The sequence below is a fragment of the Cardiocondyla obscurior genome, linkage group LG12, assembly GCF_019399895.1.
Source record: "Cardiocondyla obscurior isolate alpha-2009 linkage group LG12, Cobs3.1, whole genome shotgun sequence".
In the NCBI taxonomy this organism is placed as follows: domain Eukaryota; kingdom Metazoa; phylum Arthropoda; class Insecta; order Hymenoptera; family Formicidae; genus Cardiocondyla; species Cardiocondyla obscurior.
The window spans coordinates 400,086-418,781 of NC_091875.1; the positions used below are offsets into that span (position 1 = coordinate 400,086).

Below are 18,696 nucleotides of genomic sequence, written 5' to 3' on the forward strand. Positions count from 1 at the left end.
ATTTCCTTGCACAACACCCTGTCTCGCAACCGAATAAGTATCTAGATTGAAAGACCGCAATTTTTTGTCTCCTTCAATCTTTTTGGCACCGGTTACACAGTTGGTTACACACATCGGACTCTCGTATATGCCAATCAACGAGCAAAATGAAGTAAATCCTTTCCGAATAACACGAAGTAAATCTAATCGCATCACGGCGCAATTATAGATTTGCCAGTGTAACTTTCTCAATTTAAATGCTTTTGAAACACAATGATTATAGATTGTCGGTAAAAATTTTTCGTCCATCGACAACGTTTTCTGTATACGAGAATATACCGAATTTCGTCCCGCGAGATTTCGAGGAAACTACGCGCGATTCCGCGGCGAAATCTCGTCGACGACTGACGCAGATGTTAGCTCATCCGGGTAGCCGAAGTCAAGGGATCCTTGGGGCGCGCACCTTTGTGTCGCGACCGAAAACTCTGCCCCTGCATTCAGGTAAGGTAAAACGGGCTAAACCCCTTGGCTCCCCTCGTAGTCCCTCTTCTACGAGTCCCGGCTTCTCCATCCCGACACCGGTAAGGACAAAAACGTCTTCGAGGGGTTCTCAAATCGGAGATTGCGACATGCAGCGCCCGCTGATTGCATCTGCGATCAGTCCCCGGGTGGAACGTGCCCTACGTACGAAATAAACGACCGATCGAAACGTTTCAAATCTTCCCTTTGTTGTACTCGTAACGCGCGTAAATTTATTCATTTCCGTTATACTCTGTGAATCTCAAGTGGCACGATATGACCGGAGCTGTAAAGACTAATATATAAAAAAAAAGTATAGAGAAGACAGACGAGTGGTCATTGTTTAAAATTTATTTAAGATTCTATGTCGATCAAATTGTGAGTCTCTTTAAATTATTCCTCTAATTATATCTTTCTTCTAATTTTCTTAAAATATTAAGAAAAAGACACTCTCTCTGCGATTTTTATCGCGCTAGGTATCTAGAATGGCAATCGGATTATTAAATCACGTACAGGGGACAACTGGTAAATAATTCGTTTCGTAAACGGTAGACTGCGACGTTCCTCAACCGGAAACAGCAACGTGGCTGTCACGACTTGTCCCGAAACCAGTCCGTTCGTCCTTTTGTTCCTTTAAAACCCTTCGTCAACGAGCTTACGTGTTCCCTTCCGATCAAATGCTGAATGTGTAAACCGCCGCCATGCACCGAGCATCGTAAAAGTGGCATATTAAGAAAAAAAAAAGAAAAAAAAAACTTTCACAAGATTAGGTAAAGCTGAATAATACAATCTCGCTGTCTTTGATATTGACAGTTTATATTTAATTTTGATAGAATCAAATAAAAAGAAATTTATTGTCTTTTTATGATTTTTGATAATTTTACGCATATAAAAATTTTTTTGTTTTATTGTAAAGTTATAAAACGGATGTACTCTTTTAATTTACTTGAATATATTAGAGTACGTTTTAGTCACGGGAAAATTTGGCGGGAAAATGATCGCTCGGCGATAGACTTAATCTAGCACGTGAGAATTGAGCACACCTGCCCCGTGCGTGAAGTCTGGATCGATATTTTCTCCGCTGAATATTTTTACATTCAAGCTGAACGCGGGATGTTTCCAATAACACGGAGTTGTAAATAAGTTGACATTTACGAAGGAATATTTACGGAATAATAACACCCACAAAACATTTAAAAGAAATAATTGTTTGCTCAATCTTACGTATTTTACGAATAAATCTAAAATACTTTCAAAACATACTTTTTTTTTTCTAAAAAGTTCGAGGAATCTCATTATCGGATTGAAGAAAAAAATTGGATGTTTCTGAAACGCGGAAGAAACGTGTTTCGCCTTCGAATAAGACATCAGCTGGTTGGCGACTCGAGAGATTTGTGAGATCGAAGATACGTGATGGGAAGATTGAAATCTTGTTTTCGCGATTGGCGAATAGTACATGAGGGAAGAGCAAAAGATGGGGATTTTTGGCATCTGCCCGAAAGCAGAAGCGATGAAACTGCGAGATATATATACATACATATGACGTAAAATAATATGACAGTATATCTTCCGTTATCGAGGACCCATCGATCGGCATGGGAAAATCTTCCCGATGGGGAGACATTAATCTGATAATACATCTCGAAATGTTGTTACAGAATAAACCGTACGCCTGATCGGTTGCCGCAAGAAGCGGCGTAACGCCGATTAATCTGCACGAGAAAATCCGCGCGTGATTAGCGTTAGATATAATCCGCCAAGTTAATGCACTCGCTGCCGATGAGAAAAGTATTCTCGCGCGATGGCAATCTACCCTCCGGGTTAAAAAGAAATTCAATGTGCGATCGCGCGGTATCTGCCGGGGGATCGAAAGTTAAATATTTTCTAACAGTAAAATCTGGCTGATCACGACGTTTATTCAATGCTAATTCGACGCCCTAAAAATTCGCAGGCTCGTGTATCTACTTTATCGTGTATCTACTCAAGGTGCATTTGTTTAACGATCGTTATACGTTAATATTAACTTTGCCACTTTCATATTAAACAAACAAAAAGTAAAATGTCGCATATACAATTAATTAAACGTAAAACTACCGCTTTCACGTTAATTAACCAAGATATTAGAAACGGTACGTTTAGCGCTAAATGTGCGTATACAAATTGGCGTATCACCGAGACATTAAACGCTTATGCTTGCAATAATAATAGAACGGATGGCGCGACTGATAATCACAGACCACCGCGATATCGCGCGGACGTTTCCCGCTGGAGAAAATCCGTTTCTCCGTACTGTGCGCAAATCGTTCCGTCATTACGACGTCGATTCTCAGCCCGATAATATCGGTAGCGAGCGGCAGGTAGATACGTCACCGTGACGGCGTATGTATGGCCCTCGTCTGCCCCATTCAATTAAATTAAATTAACGTGAAATTGTCAGACGAAAGCGCCGGCTCCCTCTCGCGCGACGTTAAATATAGCCGGCGAATCGGTTAACGCCGCGGCCCCCGCGGAAAATGAGATCGCTGAACCCACCGTCGTCGGCGTCGGTAAAGCCGTCTATATACAGAGCACCGGGACGGTATAACGAACTAATTACCAACGTATCGCGCGCGCGCGCGAGCATGTTCGTACTCGCTGGTGTAAATCCACGGGCATTTCGGCGGGATCTCGTGAATATTCAACGCGCCGGGCATTAAGTTAGCCGACGAGCCGGCGTAAACTATGTACATCCGCGGCTATCCGAGGGAAGCTCTTCATCCCGGCTCTTTCACCTCGGAGAATCAATTTTCATTCATGAGCGACCGATCCGCGGATGCATACCGCATGGCCAGTTCTCTCAATTTACGAGGGGGGTGTATTCTAAAGTACGACAGCGAAACGGACCGGAGAATATGGTTGTGATATTTAAGTTTGATTTATAAGAAAACTATTTTTTTTCAATTTTTTTTATGATGAAGTTAATATTACTGTCTTTTTTCTAAGAATCTTCTAATTTTTAATTACGTATAAAATTATATTACTTACAACAATTCTGTTCGGGGTTACATCCAAGGGTCGTGCGCCGAGTACGGGGGTTGCGGGCGCGCTGCCTCTTCGGCAAGCCTTCTCGTACGATGTGTCTGGAACAGAACAATCGAACAACTCGCATGAGCATACGCTTAGACGCTTAAACTCAATAATAGTAATTGGCGTGTCGTGTTTCGTATACGCCCGCGGTGGTAATTCGGCCGTGCACGACCGAAGTAAGCTGAAACCACCTTGTGGCGATGATTACATAGTCCGTGCCAATAGTTGGTCTTGCTCTGTCATTGAACAAGTAACGCGATACGTTCGTTCAACCCGCTGAAGAGCGTTTCGTACAAAGCTACAGTTAATTTTAGACGAACAAAGACGAATATAAAATCTGCGATAATTAAAAGATCAGAGGATCAGCTTAATAAGCATGCGCTTTTATAAATCAAGTATAAAAAAGAGAATTATTTCCTATTATTTTACAAACAAATTAAATTAATGATCGTAATAAAAAACAATGTTAAAAAAAAATTTTTAACACAAAATATTTACAATAATTTCTTTTTTTTAATTATTTATTGCTGATATCTGTCGTAAAATATTATCGTTACAATGCCGTCAAGCGCACCAACAGATATGCGCTAGATTAGAGCTTAGCTTATCTAGTTTATTTAAAAATATTCGCGGATTAGATTAACGCTAATAGAGTTCTTCTGACGACAAAAAAAAAAAAAAAAAAAAAAAATTGCCATTTATATTTAACTTGCACTAAGCGCTTCAGATAAGTGTACCAAGAGTAAATGGTTGCGTACTCGACGTTCACGTCTACTCCTTTGCACCGGCGAGAGGCACTCGGATAACAGAAATCGACCGAGGGAGAAGAAACAGAAAGCAGCCCCGTAATTAACGCCCTTACAAGAACCCAGGGTGCCTGCCGAGCCTTTCTCCCGAGCTTCTCTGTTTACGGTCAGCGGTTTAAACGGTTACCTCGCACAAGAGTCTCAAGTTACTTGCGCTTCTATGTAAAGGCATGTACAGAGTGCTCTTGAATTCATAATCTTAATCTTATAAAACAATTTCTTGGCAAATCTTATATAAAAATGACTTTTTAACATTAATTACACTCGCCTGGCATTAAGTGCAATTTTTCGAATATACAATATAATTTCGAGTCACAGCGAATATCTCAAAGATATATATCTCACTCAAAATAATCCGCGCACTCGAAGCAATTAAAAATCAAATTAATATATCGAAAAAACTTCACGTTTCCTGTTTGGGAATTTTAATAGCGTGGCTACGCGAGAACGTATATGTTCCTCCAACTGTAGAAACAGGATCTCTCGCGTAGAAGGATCGTTCGAAGCGAAACCATATCTGGTTACCAGTTTCCATTGTCAAAATATGTAACATAATATTTGCACCGTAGAAAAACGCACGGATCAAAATACCTGGAAGTGTTATATATTTTTTTTATTAGGTGTCTAATGAAAAAAAAAAAGAATTTTTTTTTTTAATTGTAACGAACAGAAGTATCGAGATGGAAAAAAAACAGAGGAAAGCAATTTTATCTTCGAAATACTCGGAATAATCTTTGAATATTTCAACAGTAATTTATCACGACGAGCCGCGACAATAAACGAACAGAGATTAAACGTATTGTGACTAGTCGTAATATACGCTGCACTTTTATGCAAGTTATGACGACGATAATTTTGTGCACACGCGGTTCCTGCGGTCGTGGTTACGCGAAAAGCCTAGCTGTAAAACCTTAATGCGAACGTCCCGTCCTTTTTACGACGCAACGTAGAAAATAAAGATGTTCGGAAATAAATGCGCGGCCAATTGGAGCAATTCCGGTTGGGGCGTAAAAACATAAAAGCCAAGTAGAGATGTTGCGCGTTCGTTCATTACACGTGCTTGTGAATCTTGCCGGACAACGCAGAAATTATTTTACGAAATGGATGACGCATGTGCTGCATGTTTCTATTTTTCTCTTCTTTCTTTTTTTTTTCTTTTTTCGAACAAATTATTTTCGTACTTGAATTATTATCTTGAAATATAACAATTTTATAATTACATTATCTTTATATTAACGAATACAGTTATCGTATTGAATTCAAGGCCATTCCGGAATAGATTGTGTCACTGTTATCTTTATTAAACAATGTGGACAGATTGCGCCGTTAACCGCGAAATATTGGCGAAACGAGACGGCTAGCATAAAGTATCGATGGCCGTGCGAGGCGAATTCAAAATCAACTTTTTACGAGTCTCATAAACAGCCCTCCGCACCGGCGTGCTTCCTGATAATTAATTCCTGGTTTATGGTCCGCCGGCACAAAGAAAACTGCCGCGGAAACTCACGATCGCGATTTGGAGCTGGTCTAAAATATATTTCAAAGGCCCATGGGCATTCTCGCTGCTAAAATCATGTTAAATAATTTTAGTAAATCAAACCGAATTAATGAAGATATTAAGTACAGCATGTCGCGATGAGAAAATTTTTTTTACTTTATTTGCCGATGAATTTTAATTAAACTCACGATGAAGCGATCTCTCTCTTTCTCTCTCTCTTTTTTCTCGCGATTTCGGCCTTTTTTCCTCGTGGCCTTGCAGCTGCACCGGTCACAGCGACCTGGTGCAACGTGGGGAGAAATGCATCCTTTGTACGAGCTCAAGTGGCTCAGAGGAGAAGGCGACACACAAAGAGAACCCGAATCGAAATGGAAACGCGACAGAACGAAATCGAGCGTAATGGCGGGAGTGAATTCACTCTCCTCCTCGTCAATCCTTTCGCCTTTCGTGATTTCGCGCTAACAATCGTAGCGCAAGTCAGCAGTTATTAATGATCGAGAAACGAGCGAGTCGTAGTAAAAGCAAGTCCTCGCGGTCGCGATCGATCTCAAATATATTTTTTTCGTCCATTGTATTCCCCGAAGCCTCGCCAGTTAAATTCGCTATCGAGACGCAACGATCGAAAGAGTACGATGACAACTATTTTTCACTGGCGAGGATCATTTCAGTGATGAAGAAGGCGTGTTAGGAACTGTCAAAAGGAAAAAAGAAAACGGAGACTTTGTATAGGAAAGGGGTTCTATGACTTGTACCCCTATATTCATTCGTACATTTCTATTTCGGGTGTTACATCTTGCGCGGAGAGAGAGAGACTCATTAGTTCGCTATCGATCAAAGAGACGCGATTATGATTCTTCGTCGCTCCACTCATTAATGAGATATGCATATGAAAGCGTAACGATGGCAGTTGCCAGACCTACGCGCGGATATTTATGAATTGATACGACGTGATAGTTATCGCCGGGTCGGATAAATCACACGGGGGGTCGGCGTAATTGTTACGAGTGAAATGTGCACCGTTTGGGGTCCCATTTCGCGACGAATGACTCGTTGCGAAATCAATGCGCTTGCGGAACAAATGTTCATGAGTCGATTTACAAATTTTTACTGGTAACACAGCCTTTCTCGAGATATTAATGTAACGAACTATAAATAAGTAATTAATTTAACGCTTTATATAATATTACAATGCTTTTCGTACGTTTCTTTGGAAGCCTATCCTACCATAATTTTACAAATCACCGATAGTTTTCATTTTTATTTTCTATTTCTGCGTCGGCTGTTGGTATTATAAAAATTGCATCGTTTTTACAAGAATGAATATAATTGAACACCGTAAATTATAAAATACATGTTTTATACATAGGTACGGCACATTATGTAAAATAGAATATTTCAAGTCAATTTTTTTTTTTTTTTAGCACAACCCTCTTATTCTTCGTGATTAATATGCTCGAGCGACACATGTTTTGTCCAATGTTCCCAGCCGAAACACGCCTCGATTAAACACATGTGTGAATAACGAGACGAGAACGTTCCGCCTCGTCATTGACGCTTATTGCGAGTATCTACACCTCTCGAGAGGCCTTTCGCACGTCGTATCTTGCACCCGTCTTTCACCCGAGAAACGTTACATGTATATATATATTTTTTTCTTTTCAATATGCATACGTTCGTTGCGTAATAATGTAATTCGTCCTTTGTCGCGCGACGCACCTCGATCGACAGAGATTCATCGGCTCGATCGCGAGGCTGCGCGTCGAATTAAAGTGCGGTATCGGTGCATAATTATTTGGTCAAATTGAGTACCGAAGTCCGACGGAAAAATATGTTTAAGCGTATGTAATAATTATCCATAAAAATAATGTGGCACTCGAGTCATTTAAAGTTCAAGTAGAATCTCGATATTCTCCAGGGAAATGTCCCGGACCGTTTCCATGTTCCGCTCAATGCTTGGCTCTCGGCCAAGAATTTCTCCTGAATAGACGGGAGAGCTATTCGGAGGACAATGCACCTCACCTAGAAACCCTCCGGCAATGCACTAGCCAATTATTCTCGCATTGAACTTCTTAACTCTTAATGGATCGTCAAAAAATTCAATCTTTCACATCCACGCGAAACAATTTAGTAGATACTAATATTTGACTGACAATTAAAAAAAAAAAAAACGTTTTAATATCAAAAACTTCGCAGCTTAATATTAATTAATAATAAAAAAAAAAAAAATTTATTTATAGAAATATGATTTTAATACGAATTTACTAAAGTCGTCTCAACGTTTTTGGTAGCGATGGTCCAGAAGATCAGCGCGTCACCCTTTTATAAAGAGACGTATCAATCGTCTTCGTCATAAACATTTGCAGCACGTGCATAACACGTTTCTTCATTCTCGCTCGCACTCGAGCGAGACTTTCACACGAGCGAGGCGACTCGCTCGGTTTCTCAGAGTCGGGAACTAGTCGGCTCCTACAAGACGGACGTATTCAGAACGTCGGATCGTCGCGGGGAAAGAGAACGAGACGAAACGAGGTTCCGTGACTAAATACGCGGGGAGAGATAAGAGAGAGGTAAGGGGGGAGGGGAAAAAAAAAAGAGTAAAAAGAAAATAGACGACGTGGTGTGGGGCGGTGGCTGTTTCGAAGCAGGACGCGCGTATCTTGTCGTGCGTAAGGACCCTGCGGGCATAACGGGTCCTCATCGTAGGCTGAATGACTACGGGCCCCTACGTCGAGCTGTATATCAGTCGATTCGGTCCACCTCGTTCGAGACCGGTCGGTTTGTAGTAGAAAACTTCACTGTACGACTGCGACATTTACTTTTATCGCGCATGCGAGGATAATTGCGAGGATTTGATCAAAAGAGAAAAAAAAAAGCGTAGCTTTATTATTATTTAAAAGTGATTTATTTTTAAATATACGGGACTTTATAACATTAAAAAAAAAATTCAAGTACGGTTTTGAGTTGAAGTCAATCATATGGACAAAGGGTTAGCGAGATCTATAGGTAGTCTACTAACCAGAACAATTCATGAGATTCACACACCATTAACTCTACGCTAACCCAAAGAAAAAAAAAAAAAAAAAAAAAAGAGCAGACCAGTAGGGTTGGCACTTTTAATTTATCGCTTTATTATGTACTACCGCACGGGACACAATGTCCGGATCATTAGCGTCCATAAATACAATGTAATACCATTGTGTGTGATTTAGCGTATCGGTGCAGAATCCAGTTCACGAAGATTCGCGTAATCGTGTGCGCGACCTCGTATGCAAATCCGGCCACTAGCGACTGGCATTAAAGATCGTTGATAATACGTTTACGAGTATCGTTAAAAGCGAACTTTCTGTGATCGCGAGTAAATGTCAGCGACCTTAGAACTGCGTTTCACACGCCGCACTTTAATCGCAGCCAGCCTGCCCGGATTGGGAATCACTCAATTAAATCTTTTTCCCCTCTCCCCACCCCCTCTGCACAATTTTATGATTTTCAATCGTTAATCGCATAAAAGATGCATAAAGTATGCACTTATTTGGCTTGCTCGTCTTGTCTAGTGTATTTTATGGTATTATTTATCATCTTATGAATTCTGCATTTATTATTTCTTGCTTCTCCTCCGCAGAACTGCGTGTTACTTCAATAAAATCGTGTACCTTATACAACCCGAGTGGAATATGTAAATACGGAGTGTACACGCATTTGCGCTATTGAAAAAAATTTCTTTCTCGCGTCGCGATTAAATTTCTGGGCTCGTCGACGTCCGCTTGCGCGCGGACACATCGATTTTGCTTTGTAGATGTGACGCGTTTCGATACACACCCTCGCGAGCCCGGCCGAGAGGACCGGTAATTTCACGCCCTGTACGAGGTCCTTTCTCGCCCCCGCAATTTTTCATCGCGGCGACGTTTCATGGAGGAGCCGTCGCTCGTTCGCCCGTTGCAAAAGCGCGGTTTTAAGGGCGTTTTCATTCCATCCACCGGCTCATTGTCCGCCGCGAAATTATTTATAGGCCGAGGATGACCAAACACAATTTACACCGGCGACCACGCATCGCAAAATGAGCGGCGGTGTGGTCCATTGTGCGCGCATCACCGTAAACGTCGATTCTCGCGTGTCCTGAGCCGTGCGTGCGTGTGCACATGGGTGTGTCGATACGCGTGCGGTCTCGTTGCGTTTCTCTATCTATGCAAGGACATAGTCGTACGAACAATCCTGGCAGTCTCCGACAGTCAATTCCCGATGCGCGAGGAATAAAATTGCAAGCTTGTCCCATTCAGCCGCAAGCTCGGGGACTCTTGCGACACCGCTCCCTCGATCTCTACGCTTGAAATGTAATCCTGCGTTCGTAATAATGGATAAACGAAATCTTACCGGACGTGCTTCCAGTCGCGGCGTGATAAGCTCGACGCGGCAGATATTTGTGTAGAGAATTTTGCGGCGCAATCGTCGGTAAGTTTCTATTTCTTGGCAATGGTGAAAATTAGAAAAGGTAAAATCGAATTGAAATTAATACAAAAAAAAAAAAATGTAATGTCCAGAATTAACTTTAATATCTCATGAAAGACGAATATACCAGACGTCAGTTTGTCACGTTCAAATTTATCATTTAATTTCTCTTTGCAAAGATACGAAACTGCGCAGCGATATAATCGTGTGGAAAAGTATCAGACTCGTAACAAATGTCGCTCTAACGTTGAAACTCGCACAAAAAAAAACGTGTTTATTCCAATGCGCCCGCGTTCGATATGTCGCTGCTTCACCTGAATAAGCGACACACGCGCAACGGGAAAGAGAACCGCCGAGAGTGCATTGTAACTCGGACAAACGGATTCCTAAATATCGACATTTGGGGCGCGCGAGCCCGGACCGCTTGTGGACGACGTAACCGCTATTGTTCGCGCGACCATAAATTCACACATGTATTCGCAACTAATCTCCCGTTCTCTAGAGAGTTGCGCATTTGGGACACGGTGGGACGTACGTATCTACACGGCGCTGCACAACTACAGAGCGTAAATTCGAAAGTCATTTGTCACGCGAAAGTCGAAACAAGCACACATTTCTCTCCCCTATATTTATACTTTCCCTAAGGATCATCCCTGGCGTAACGTTTTTCATAACCACGTTATGATATCGCGTACCGTCGTGCACGAGAGAGGCATCTGGGGAAGGAAAAATCCGGCTTAGGAAAGCAACCGGGATATTATGCAGCGTTTTTGTTCCACTAAGTCAACGCACTCGTTAATATTTCATCGACCTGGTATGCCGATCAATCGCGTAGTTCCTAGCCACAAGTGTTACGTTCATCGGATATTCCATAGAAACTTTGCAGGCGCTTGTTACGGGATTGACTTGAATAACTTTGGCTCCCAGCACCGCATGCGACCCGTTGCACCTGCATAGTTCGTCGTGATATTATAGAACGATCTACATATTCGTTACTTTTAAGGCGTCAATTAATTCTCGGTGTAAAGCTTCCGTAAAACGTTTTACTTGCATCGAGAGGGAAATCAATAGTAATTATATAAAACTGAGCGTTATCTGTAACTAGAACGCAATGAAACTCTTTGATATTCTTATACCGTGGTGATGAAAATTTATGTAAAGGAAAATAAGTAGAGCTCAAGAAATATCAAGGCGAGTTATTTCAAGGCTCTTTGGCAGAGCGGGTACTCAAGCCGAGCATACATAAGTAATTAATTGCTGCGTTTACAGGAAATCGCGACATGGTTACGTAAGCTTCGACATCGCTTTATCCTTTCGTGCTGGCGTACCGCGGATTTCCGGATTGAAGTTCGCACTCCGGATGCTAGTAAAAAAAAAAAAAAAACATTTCCTGTAGTGATTGAAACTAGTAAAATGTTTCAGCGTTTCGATGTTTGCAGCAATCTTTAGATTTGTACTCAGTAGCTGCACTGCTGGAATTGACAGTCGAGCGCGCGTTGGCATAAGTCAGTACGCGCAATAGACTAACACGCAGCGGAAAACGTTTAGATATCTAACAGCCAGATAAATATCCACTCGGTAATTGACCACTAATTAAACGATCATAAAATTTATTGTCGCTTAATCTCGTAAATTGCGTCTTCAGTTACGCGGGACGGTCACGCGACTCGGAAAAGGGCACTAAAGCTTCGCGTCGTTCACGAGTTTTCCCGGTCATACGATTTGAGAAAAAGAGAAGATAACTAAAGGAATCGCAAGCGACTTCTTTCTCTTAATGATACCCATGTTTTTTTACAGCGATGCGATTTCCTGTTCGACGACTTCTTCGGGGTTTCTTTTGCTCGTTTCGTTCGGTAAATCTAATCGCGCATCGAAATTTCCCATTTATTCCTACTTGAAAAATTCCAGGAAAATAGCACGCATTACGACAGAAAAAAAATGACATTCCTTTTTTTTGTTTGAATTATTTATCGTAAAAGTATCTCTTATCCTTTACTTTTTAGATCTAAAGAGTATCATCTTGGATACACGGGTTGATTAACGGTACTGCTGCGCGGAAAATACCGATGACAGCTATTAACAGACAGACAAATGGAAAATTATTAGAACCATTCATTCAGCTTCGTACCTAATTTGAAATGAAATGCCGAACATGTTTATCCAGTAAATCTACATTACAGAAAGCATTCCCGCGTCAGCGTGCGACTAAACAAGGTTATCAATCCTTTAAAAGCGCTTGCATTACGCTCTGTCCCATAAAACGCACGTTATCGCACTATTATACCGTATTGCATTACAATTCGTAATACAGCACAACCGTCTGAGTCAATACATGAAACGCAAGCTATCAAGTTGTAACCAAAGCACCATAGAATTAATATAAAATAAAATCCATAAAATTAATCTCTCTGTAACGGATCTTTCTGTACGCGACACGTGATAAGCGATGTTGAGCGCAAGAGTGTTAAAGTTCACGAGGGCTAAATCAAATATAGGTACGTGCCATTGCCCGACGCGGGAAACATTAGGACGAGCGCGCTAACTGTATTCGATCGGAATGGAAATTACGATACCGTCTTGGTGGCAGGTCAACCGCCTGCATGGGCGCCAAGGGCTCGTTTTTCATCGTATCTACGTGCCAGCGCGAATTTCCTTTCGACTTCAACGCGCCGGCCGCGCCAGCTCCGACCAGATATTAGATCCTACGTGTTGCACTACCGGCTATACGGTAGGTCAATCACGTTATGCAAGGAGCGTGGGATCGCCTGGCGCCGTTACGGGAGCGTCGCGCGCGTTCTCGACACGCGACGCGCTTGGAAACGCAACGCGCGAAATTTTACCAAAAGGAAATAATCGTTTTGAAATTTGCATAATAAAGCGTGAAAAATTAAATACGCGAAACGCAAGTATTTCAATTACGATCGGTGGAGGGTGCGACGAATTGAATTTCGAATTAACTTTCTAATGTCTTTTTCTCCGCTCTGTATTTTTTAATTGTATTAATTTTATTTCGTTGGCAAGTGACAGTTTCAAGGGAATGTTAATTAGCCGGCAGAACGTAATCCATCTCGCATTACCTTATTATCCGCTTTGCGGATTCTTTAATTGTTTCCTTTCACGCAACTCGAAGTTACGCTGCTTCTAGAGCGCGGGAAACGAAAACATGATTGCACACGTGTTGAATAATCATTTATAGAAATGCGCGAGGTACAAAAAAAATTTCCTGTTACTTTTTAGTAGTTTCCCCCGAGAGCAATGTGCTCGTTAATTAAACTGTAATAAATTTAGCGATATCTATACGCGGAACTTCATTACCGAACTGACAATTGTGTTATTTTCACGGTGCGCGTAATCGTGGTTCACGACATCGCATGTTCATCGTAAGATCTTAACAACGGATGGGGTCGATTTGTAAAGCAGCGCGATTATATTCATGAGAAATTATAGACGATTATACGCGGCGGAAGTTACGCGCCGTTTGGATACACGACTATTTTAGATATCGGAATTAAAAGTCGAGGGTCTCTTCACGTGCCTTTTAATTACGTAATAGCCAGGTGTTAGGAGAACAGTAGTTCGCGGGCGCACATCGTAACCGGTAATTAACCCGCGAACGCGTGCCGTGCGTTTCTCGATGACTTCAATGCATAGATAAAGAATTCCATTAAACGGAAAGAGAGTTAAACGCGTATTCCCCCACGGCACGCGCGTCCGCACATTACTCTTTAAAATTTATAATACGTAGTTACGTATAATTTACAAAAATGAATATATTAACATATGTTACATCGCGTATTTTTATATTAAAAATTGCCGGAGTAATTTTCGCCGAAAATTATTTTTTTTTTTAACCGCGGAACGTTCAAAAACTTGAACCTTATTTAAAATCCAAAACTATTTAATTAAGATTCAAAATTTAATTTGAAATTCCAAATTTAATTAACCCGGTGATTAATTATTTAGCTGAAGTGTCGCGGTTATATTTCATGGAGATGAAAATATCCGCAGCCTAGTGGCCTGGATACACGTTAAGATGCGAGAACGCACGGGTGTGGATGCATGCGCGAATTATTAGAAGACCCTCGGGGAATTTATCGTTTCCGCCGAGTCGCTCTTGGAAACGAGGAGACTCGTTTCTCGCGCGCGCGAAACGCGAAACGCGTTGCGCACCTCCGGGCGAAAATCGAGATTAATTCGAAAATGCGCGACGAGAAGAACCCGGCATCGGCGATTTACGGCGCGCGGCGTAAACCGACGTTTAATTAAAACGGAATCGACCCTCCGCCCGACAGAAACGCCATGTCCCACGGCTCGAACACGATCCGACGGTATTTCCGAAGCGAAAGCTCTCCTCCTTTGTACACAGGCGCGTCGTGTCCGCGAAACTGGTTTGCGCCGAATAATTATTCCCTTCCAGGTAAACGTGCTTTATCTCGCTATGTAGGTCCAGCGAGTAGCTTCAGGCGCATCTCCGATTCGCAGCCACCCTACGTGGTGACTTGCCATATTTCCAATGCGATCACAAGTACGTAAGACGAAAAATTTATTTTTTTTTCCGAACTCTTAGTCGTTTATCTGATTTGACGCTACATAATTTAAATTGAATGAGTTCCGATAAAAACATAATTTTATATCTGCGGAATCGTTTCTTGCAAGATTATAACTGAATATATAAATGACTTAAATATTATATAAAGACAATAATAATAAAAATAATAAAGAGGGAAAAAAAGAGTATCTTACAGCATTTCTATCGAAAAACTTGAGTGTTCATTTCGTGTATCGAAGAGCCCACGGTTTCGGGCATTGATACGCACGTTTTACGCGGTTTGTGCACTCGATTAGCAGAGCCGGTGAGACTTAGCACATGCGCTTTGTATTTCCGATTGGAAGGGTCTCCTCTTGTTCTTTCTCCCTTCGCTGACCAGTCGAGACCACTCGATAGGGCTTATGTGGGCACTCGGTTTTAGTGCCGGTGCTCCCGCACGTGAACGAAAAGAAAGAAAGTGAGGACCCTCGTATAAACGCTGTTGTGCATTTCGGGGAGCATTACTCGCCATTCGGTATTCGCGCCACTATAAGCCCGAATTGAATGATACGCAGATAAATTAGGCTGGCGTAAGCCCTTTTAGGCCGCAAATAAAAGCGAGCGTGGCCAACCGATATCTTTAATGATGTTTGCATTAAGCCATGCCTGAGGGTGTACGTTAATGGATTATTAAGCCCTTCGTTGAAAACGCAATGATTCGCCGTGCTGGAAACGGAAAAGATAAATACTAGAATTGACATATATAATTTTTTTTTTTTTTTTTTTTACGCTAATAAAACTACAATCGTTACGGTGTGAGATCACCTTTAATCGTGAACTATACTCCGGCTCTCATATGTATAACCACACTCGTTCAACTGGCACACACTGAGCTCTAACGATCGTTCACAGTTCGCGATAAATCGCCATCGTTAACGCTACGAGAGTTCCATACATTTTATTTCCGTGTCAGCGAGCCTGTGCCCGCGAAAAAGTACGGCGAGGTCTGGAAAGATTTATAATGAACGATGCTAATCGAAGAATTAGGTGGTATGGTAATTTAACAAGAGTTTACTCGAATATTGCTCGAGTTTAGACTTAATTTTTCTAAATTTTTTGTCGCCATCGAGGTTCATTATCTATTAAATAAATTTTTTTTTTTTATTTCCGATAAAAGTAAGTTACATGTCATTACGACATAAAACATTTAAACAGCTTTAAACTGTTCTTTAAAAAAAAATCATGACTGTTTGTCCAGGAAATCTAAACGCGAAACACAGAGATTGCCAAGCCAGCACGATCTCGACGACTCTACGTAGGGAATATAATTATACGTGTCTTGATTTTCTCGACTTTCTAAAAGAAAGGGAATAATATGCGGAATGTCTAGATAAAGTTATTAGTTTCCCTCACCTTATAATTTATCGAGGATAAGTACGGTTTAAATCAGAGCGCGGAGTACGTTCACAGAATGGAGAGTAGTCTCCCGGTAAACGACCGGAAATATATTTACTACGATGTCGTAATCACTCCTACCATTATTCTTCTTCAAACCATATGCTTTATTATGTCAGACTATTCATACTAACGGCTGTTCCAGCAAACGTGACGTGTTCTCTCTCTCTTTCTCTTTGCGACTGTTTCCTACTTTGTAGATTACAAGACTTTTTTTTTCAATTATTTGAATAATATTCATATTCAGCCAAGCTGCGCGTATCACACTTCGATAACGTTCACTTAGCCACGCTACTTTCAACATGCTCTACAAATAATGAATAAATCGTACCCTGTTTATCTATTTAGAAATTTTCCCATTTCTATGCTCATGTGCGGAAACACGCCAACGATTTCACCAATATTCCTAAGTGTTTGTAAATTTAATGATTATATGGCGCAGCTGCCGCAAATGGTAATTAAATGATCCAAGTGCCATCCGCCTAGCAAGGTGAAAACCGTCACGTCTAGTCGGCGCGCGCGCGATTAACGACAATCATTTGCGTACTTTTCCGCCGTGAGCATACCCTTTCACGGATTATCTCGCGTTGTGAATCGTCACGTCGGCGAGCGGGCACGTCAAATATGGTTCAGAAAAAAAAAAAAAAAAAACGAGGGAGCAGGATGCGCAGCACGCTCCGAGCGCGAGCCACTTATCTGCACCGCCAATCGCGACACATTCCGCTTCGGTAATGTCGATTATCGCGATAATAATTAACCGTAATTGGAACGCAGCCAGGCACGTGTCCCTCGTCGCTTCCAAGCAGATGCGTTCCACCTTTCCCCGAGAGAGGCACGATACGAAGACGTAATAAATGTCGTTTTCGCGTTTTTCTCCAGGCGAGAGAGCTACTCTGAGAAGCAGGTGCGCCGAACACATGCCGCTTTCGAATACGCACGAAAAAAAAAGGAAAAAAAAAAAGAAAAGAAAAAGAAATGGCGAGAAGACAAAATAACAATGCAGAACCAAACTCGCGTATTCGGAGATAGCTTATCGAGATTTTGATACGGTCGAAACAAATCGTGCTTAATTGTCCGAAACGATCGGTCTATCGAGCGATCAGATTCATCGAGGCTAAAGAGCGATTAGCGATACGATCTAAAAATAATAATTTAATGCGAATAATTTAACGCCGTAATTAATCAAGCGTAGTAATCTTTAAAGATTTAATTAGAAATTTATGTTGCGCTTTTATCGGCAACGTGATGGAAATCAGAAAGGCAGAACAGTCGTTTGCGTATTTAATAAAGTCAAGAGGCACGAGTTTGGCCTATGATTGAAGTGTCTCTAGCTAGCATTATTGTAAAAAATGCATCGCGCGATCACGATTCTATTTACAACTCGATCGCCGTGACATACATACGAATGCAAAATGTCCCGGGATATAAAAGCAATCAATTGGAAAATAATTTTAAACCAGCAATTTGCCGCTGTCCCAATTAATCTAATAAGAATTACATTATGTACGCAGGAATAATATAATAATAAAATGTTGTACATACATTAAATTTAAAAGAGACTAATTAATTTTAGAGCAAAGCTAAAATCGGTAAGTCATTTGATTAAATTCTAATAAAATGTTAATAATAAGACTTTCTGCTAAATTTAAGTACCGATTAGGAGCAGTTTTTATATCGGAAAATTTATTGCAACGAGAATATAATTTCTTGTTCATCGTGGAAGTTTCAATTGACATTAATTTTGTTCGCGCTTCTTAGAAAAAAAAAGAAAAAAAAAATTAATTACCGGGCAGATCCTATGAGACGATCTGAATTAATTGTCTGAAAATACGAGTCGATAGCTGTTGAGCTTCGCTATAAACGAGTGCTCGGCCGCGTTCTTAAGAGACAACTTGAAAGATACACGACTCACTGTGCGATAGCAGTAATTAGTTCAATTTCTGCGGCTACGGACGCGTTCACCTTCGAGTATTCTCGAGCGCTTCACAAGTCGAACGTAATTAAGCGACGGCGGCCACACACTTGGAGAGCGTGTGCACACATTTTCTCTTCCGTCTCTGTTTTTCTAAACCAAATCCTTTCTCTATTTTCTCTCTTCTTCTACACATTAATTTCCCCTTTAAATGCCTAAGCAATAAGTCACGAGCCCAGTTACACTCCAGTTCGCGCACATGCAACGGGCTGAGATCATCGACACTTATGGTTATAATACTTTCCCCCGTCGATGCTATATCTGTTTCTTCTCTTCGTGACTTCCTCGATTTCTATGCTCGTCACGCAATTTTTCCTGCTCGTCGCGTACCTACGCGTTTCTCATTTACACTTATAAAAAAAAAAAAGAAAAAAAAAACACGCATGCAGTAATGCGTAACCTTGTTCTCGCCTGTTACTCGAGCGCTACA

At 41.3% G+C, this 18,696-nt stretch overlaps 1 protein-coding gene across 24 annotated transcripts in view; it reads right to left on the reverse strand.

The window, feature by feature from the left end:
* The window catches only part of Raskol (Ras GTPase-activating protein raskol), a 219,734-nt gene that overhangs the window by 11,104 nt on the left and 189,934 nt on the right, over window positions 1-18,696 (reverse strand). For all 24 annotated transcript variants that reach the window (XR_011546494.1, XM_070664810.1, XM_070664804.1 and 21 more), the window contains one exon: window positions 3,523-3,617. Coding sequence is in view for 23 of the 24 variants with exons in the window: in XM_070664810.1 (XP_070520911.1) it covers window positions 3,523-3,617 (95 nt within the window). In the remaining variant the exon portion in view is untranslated. The remainder of the gene's footprint in view (window positions 1-3,522; window positions 3,618-18,696) is intronic.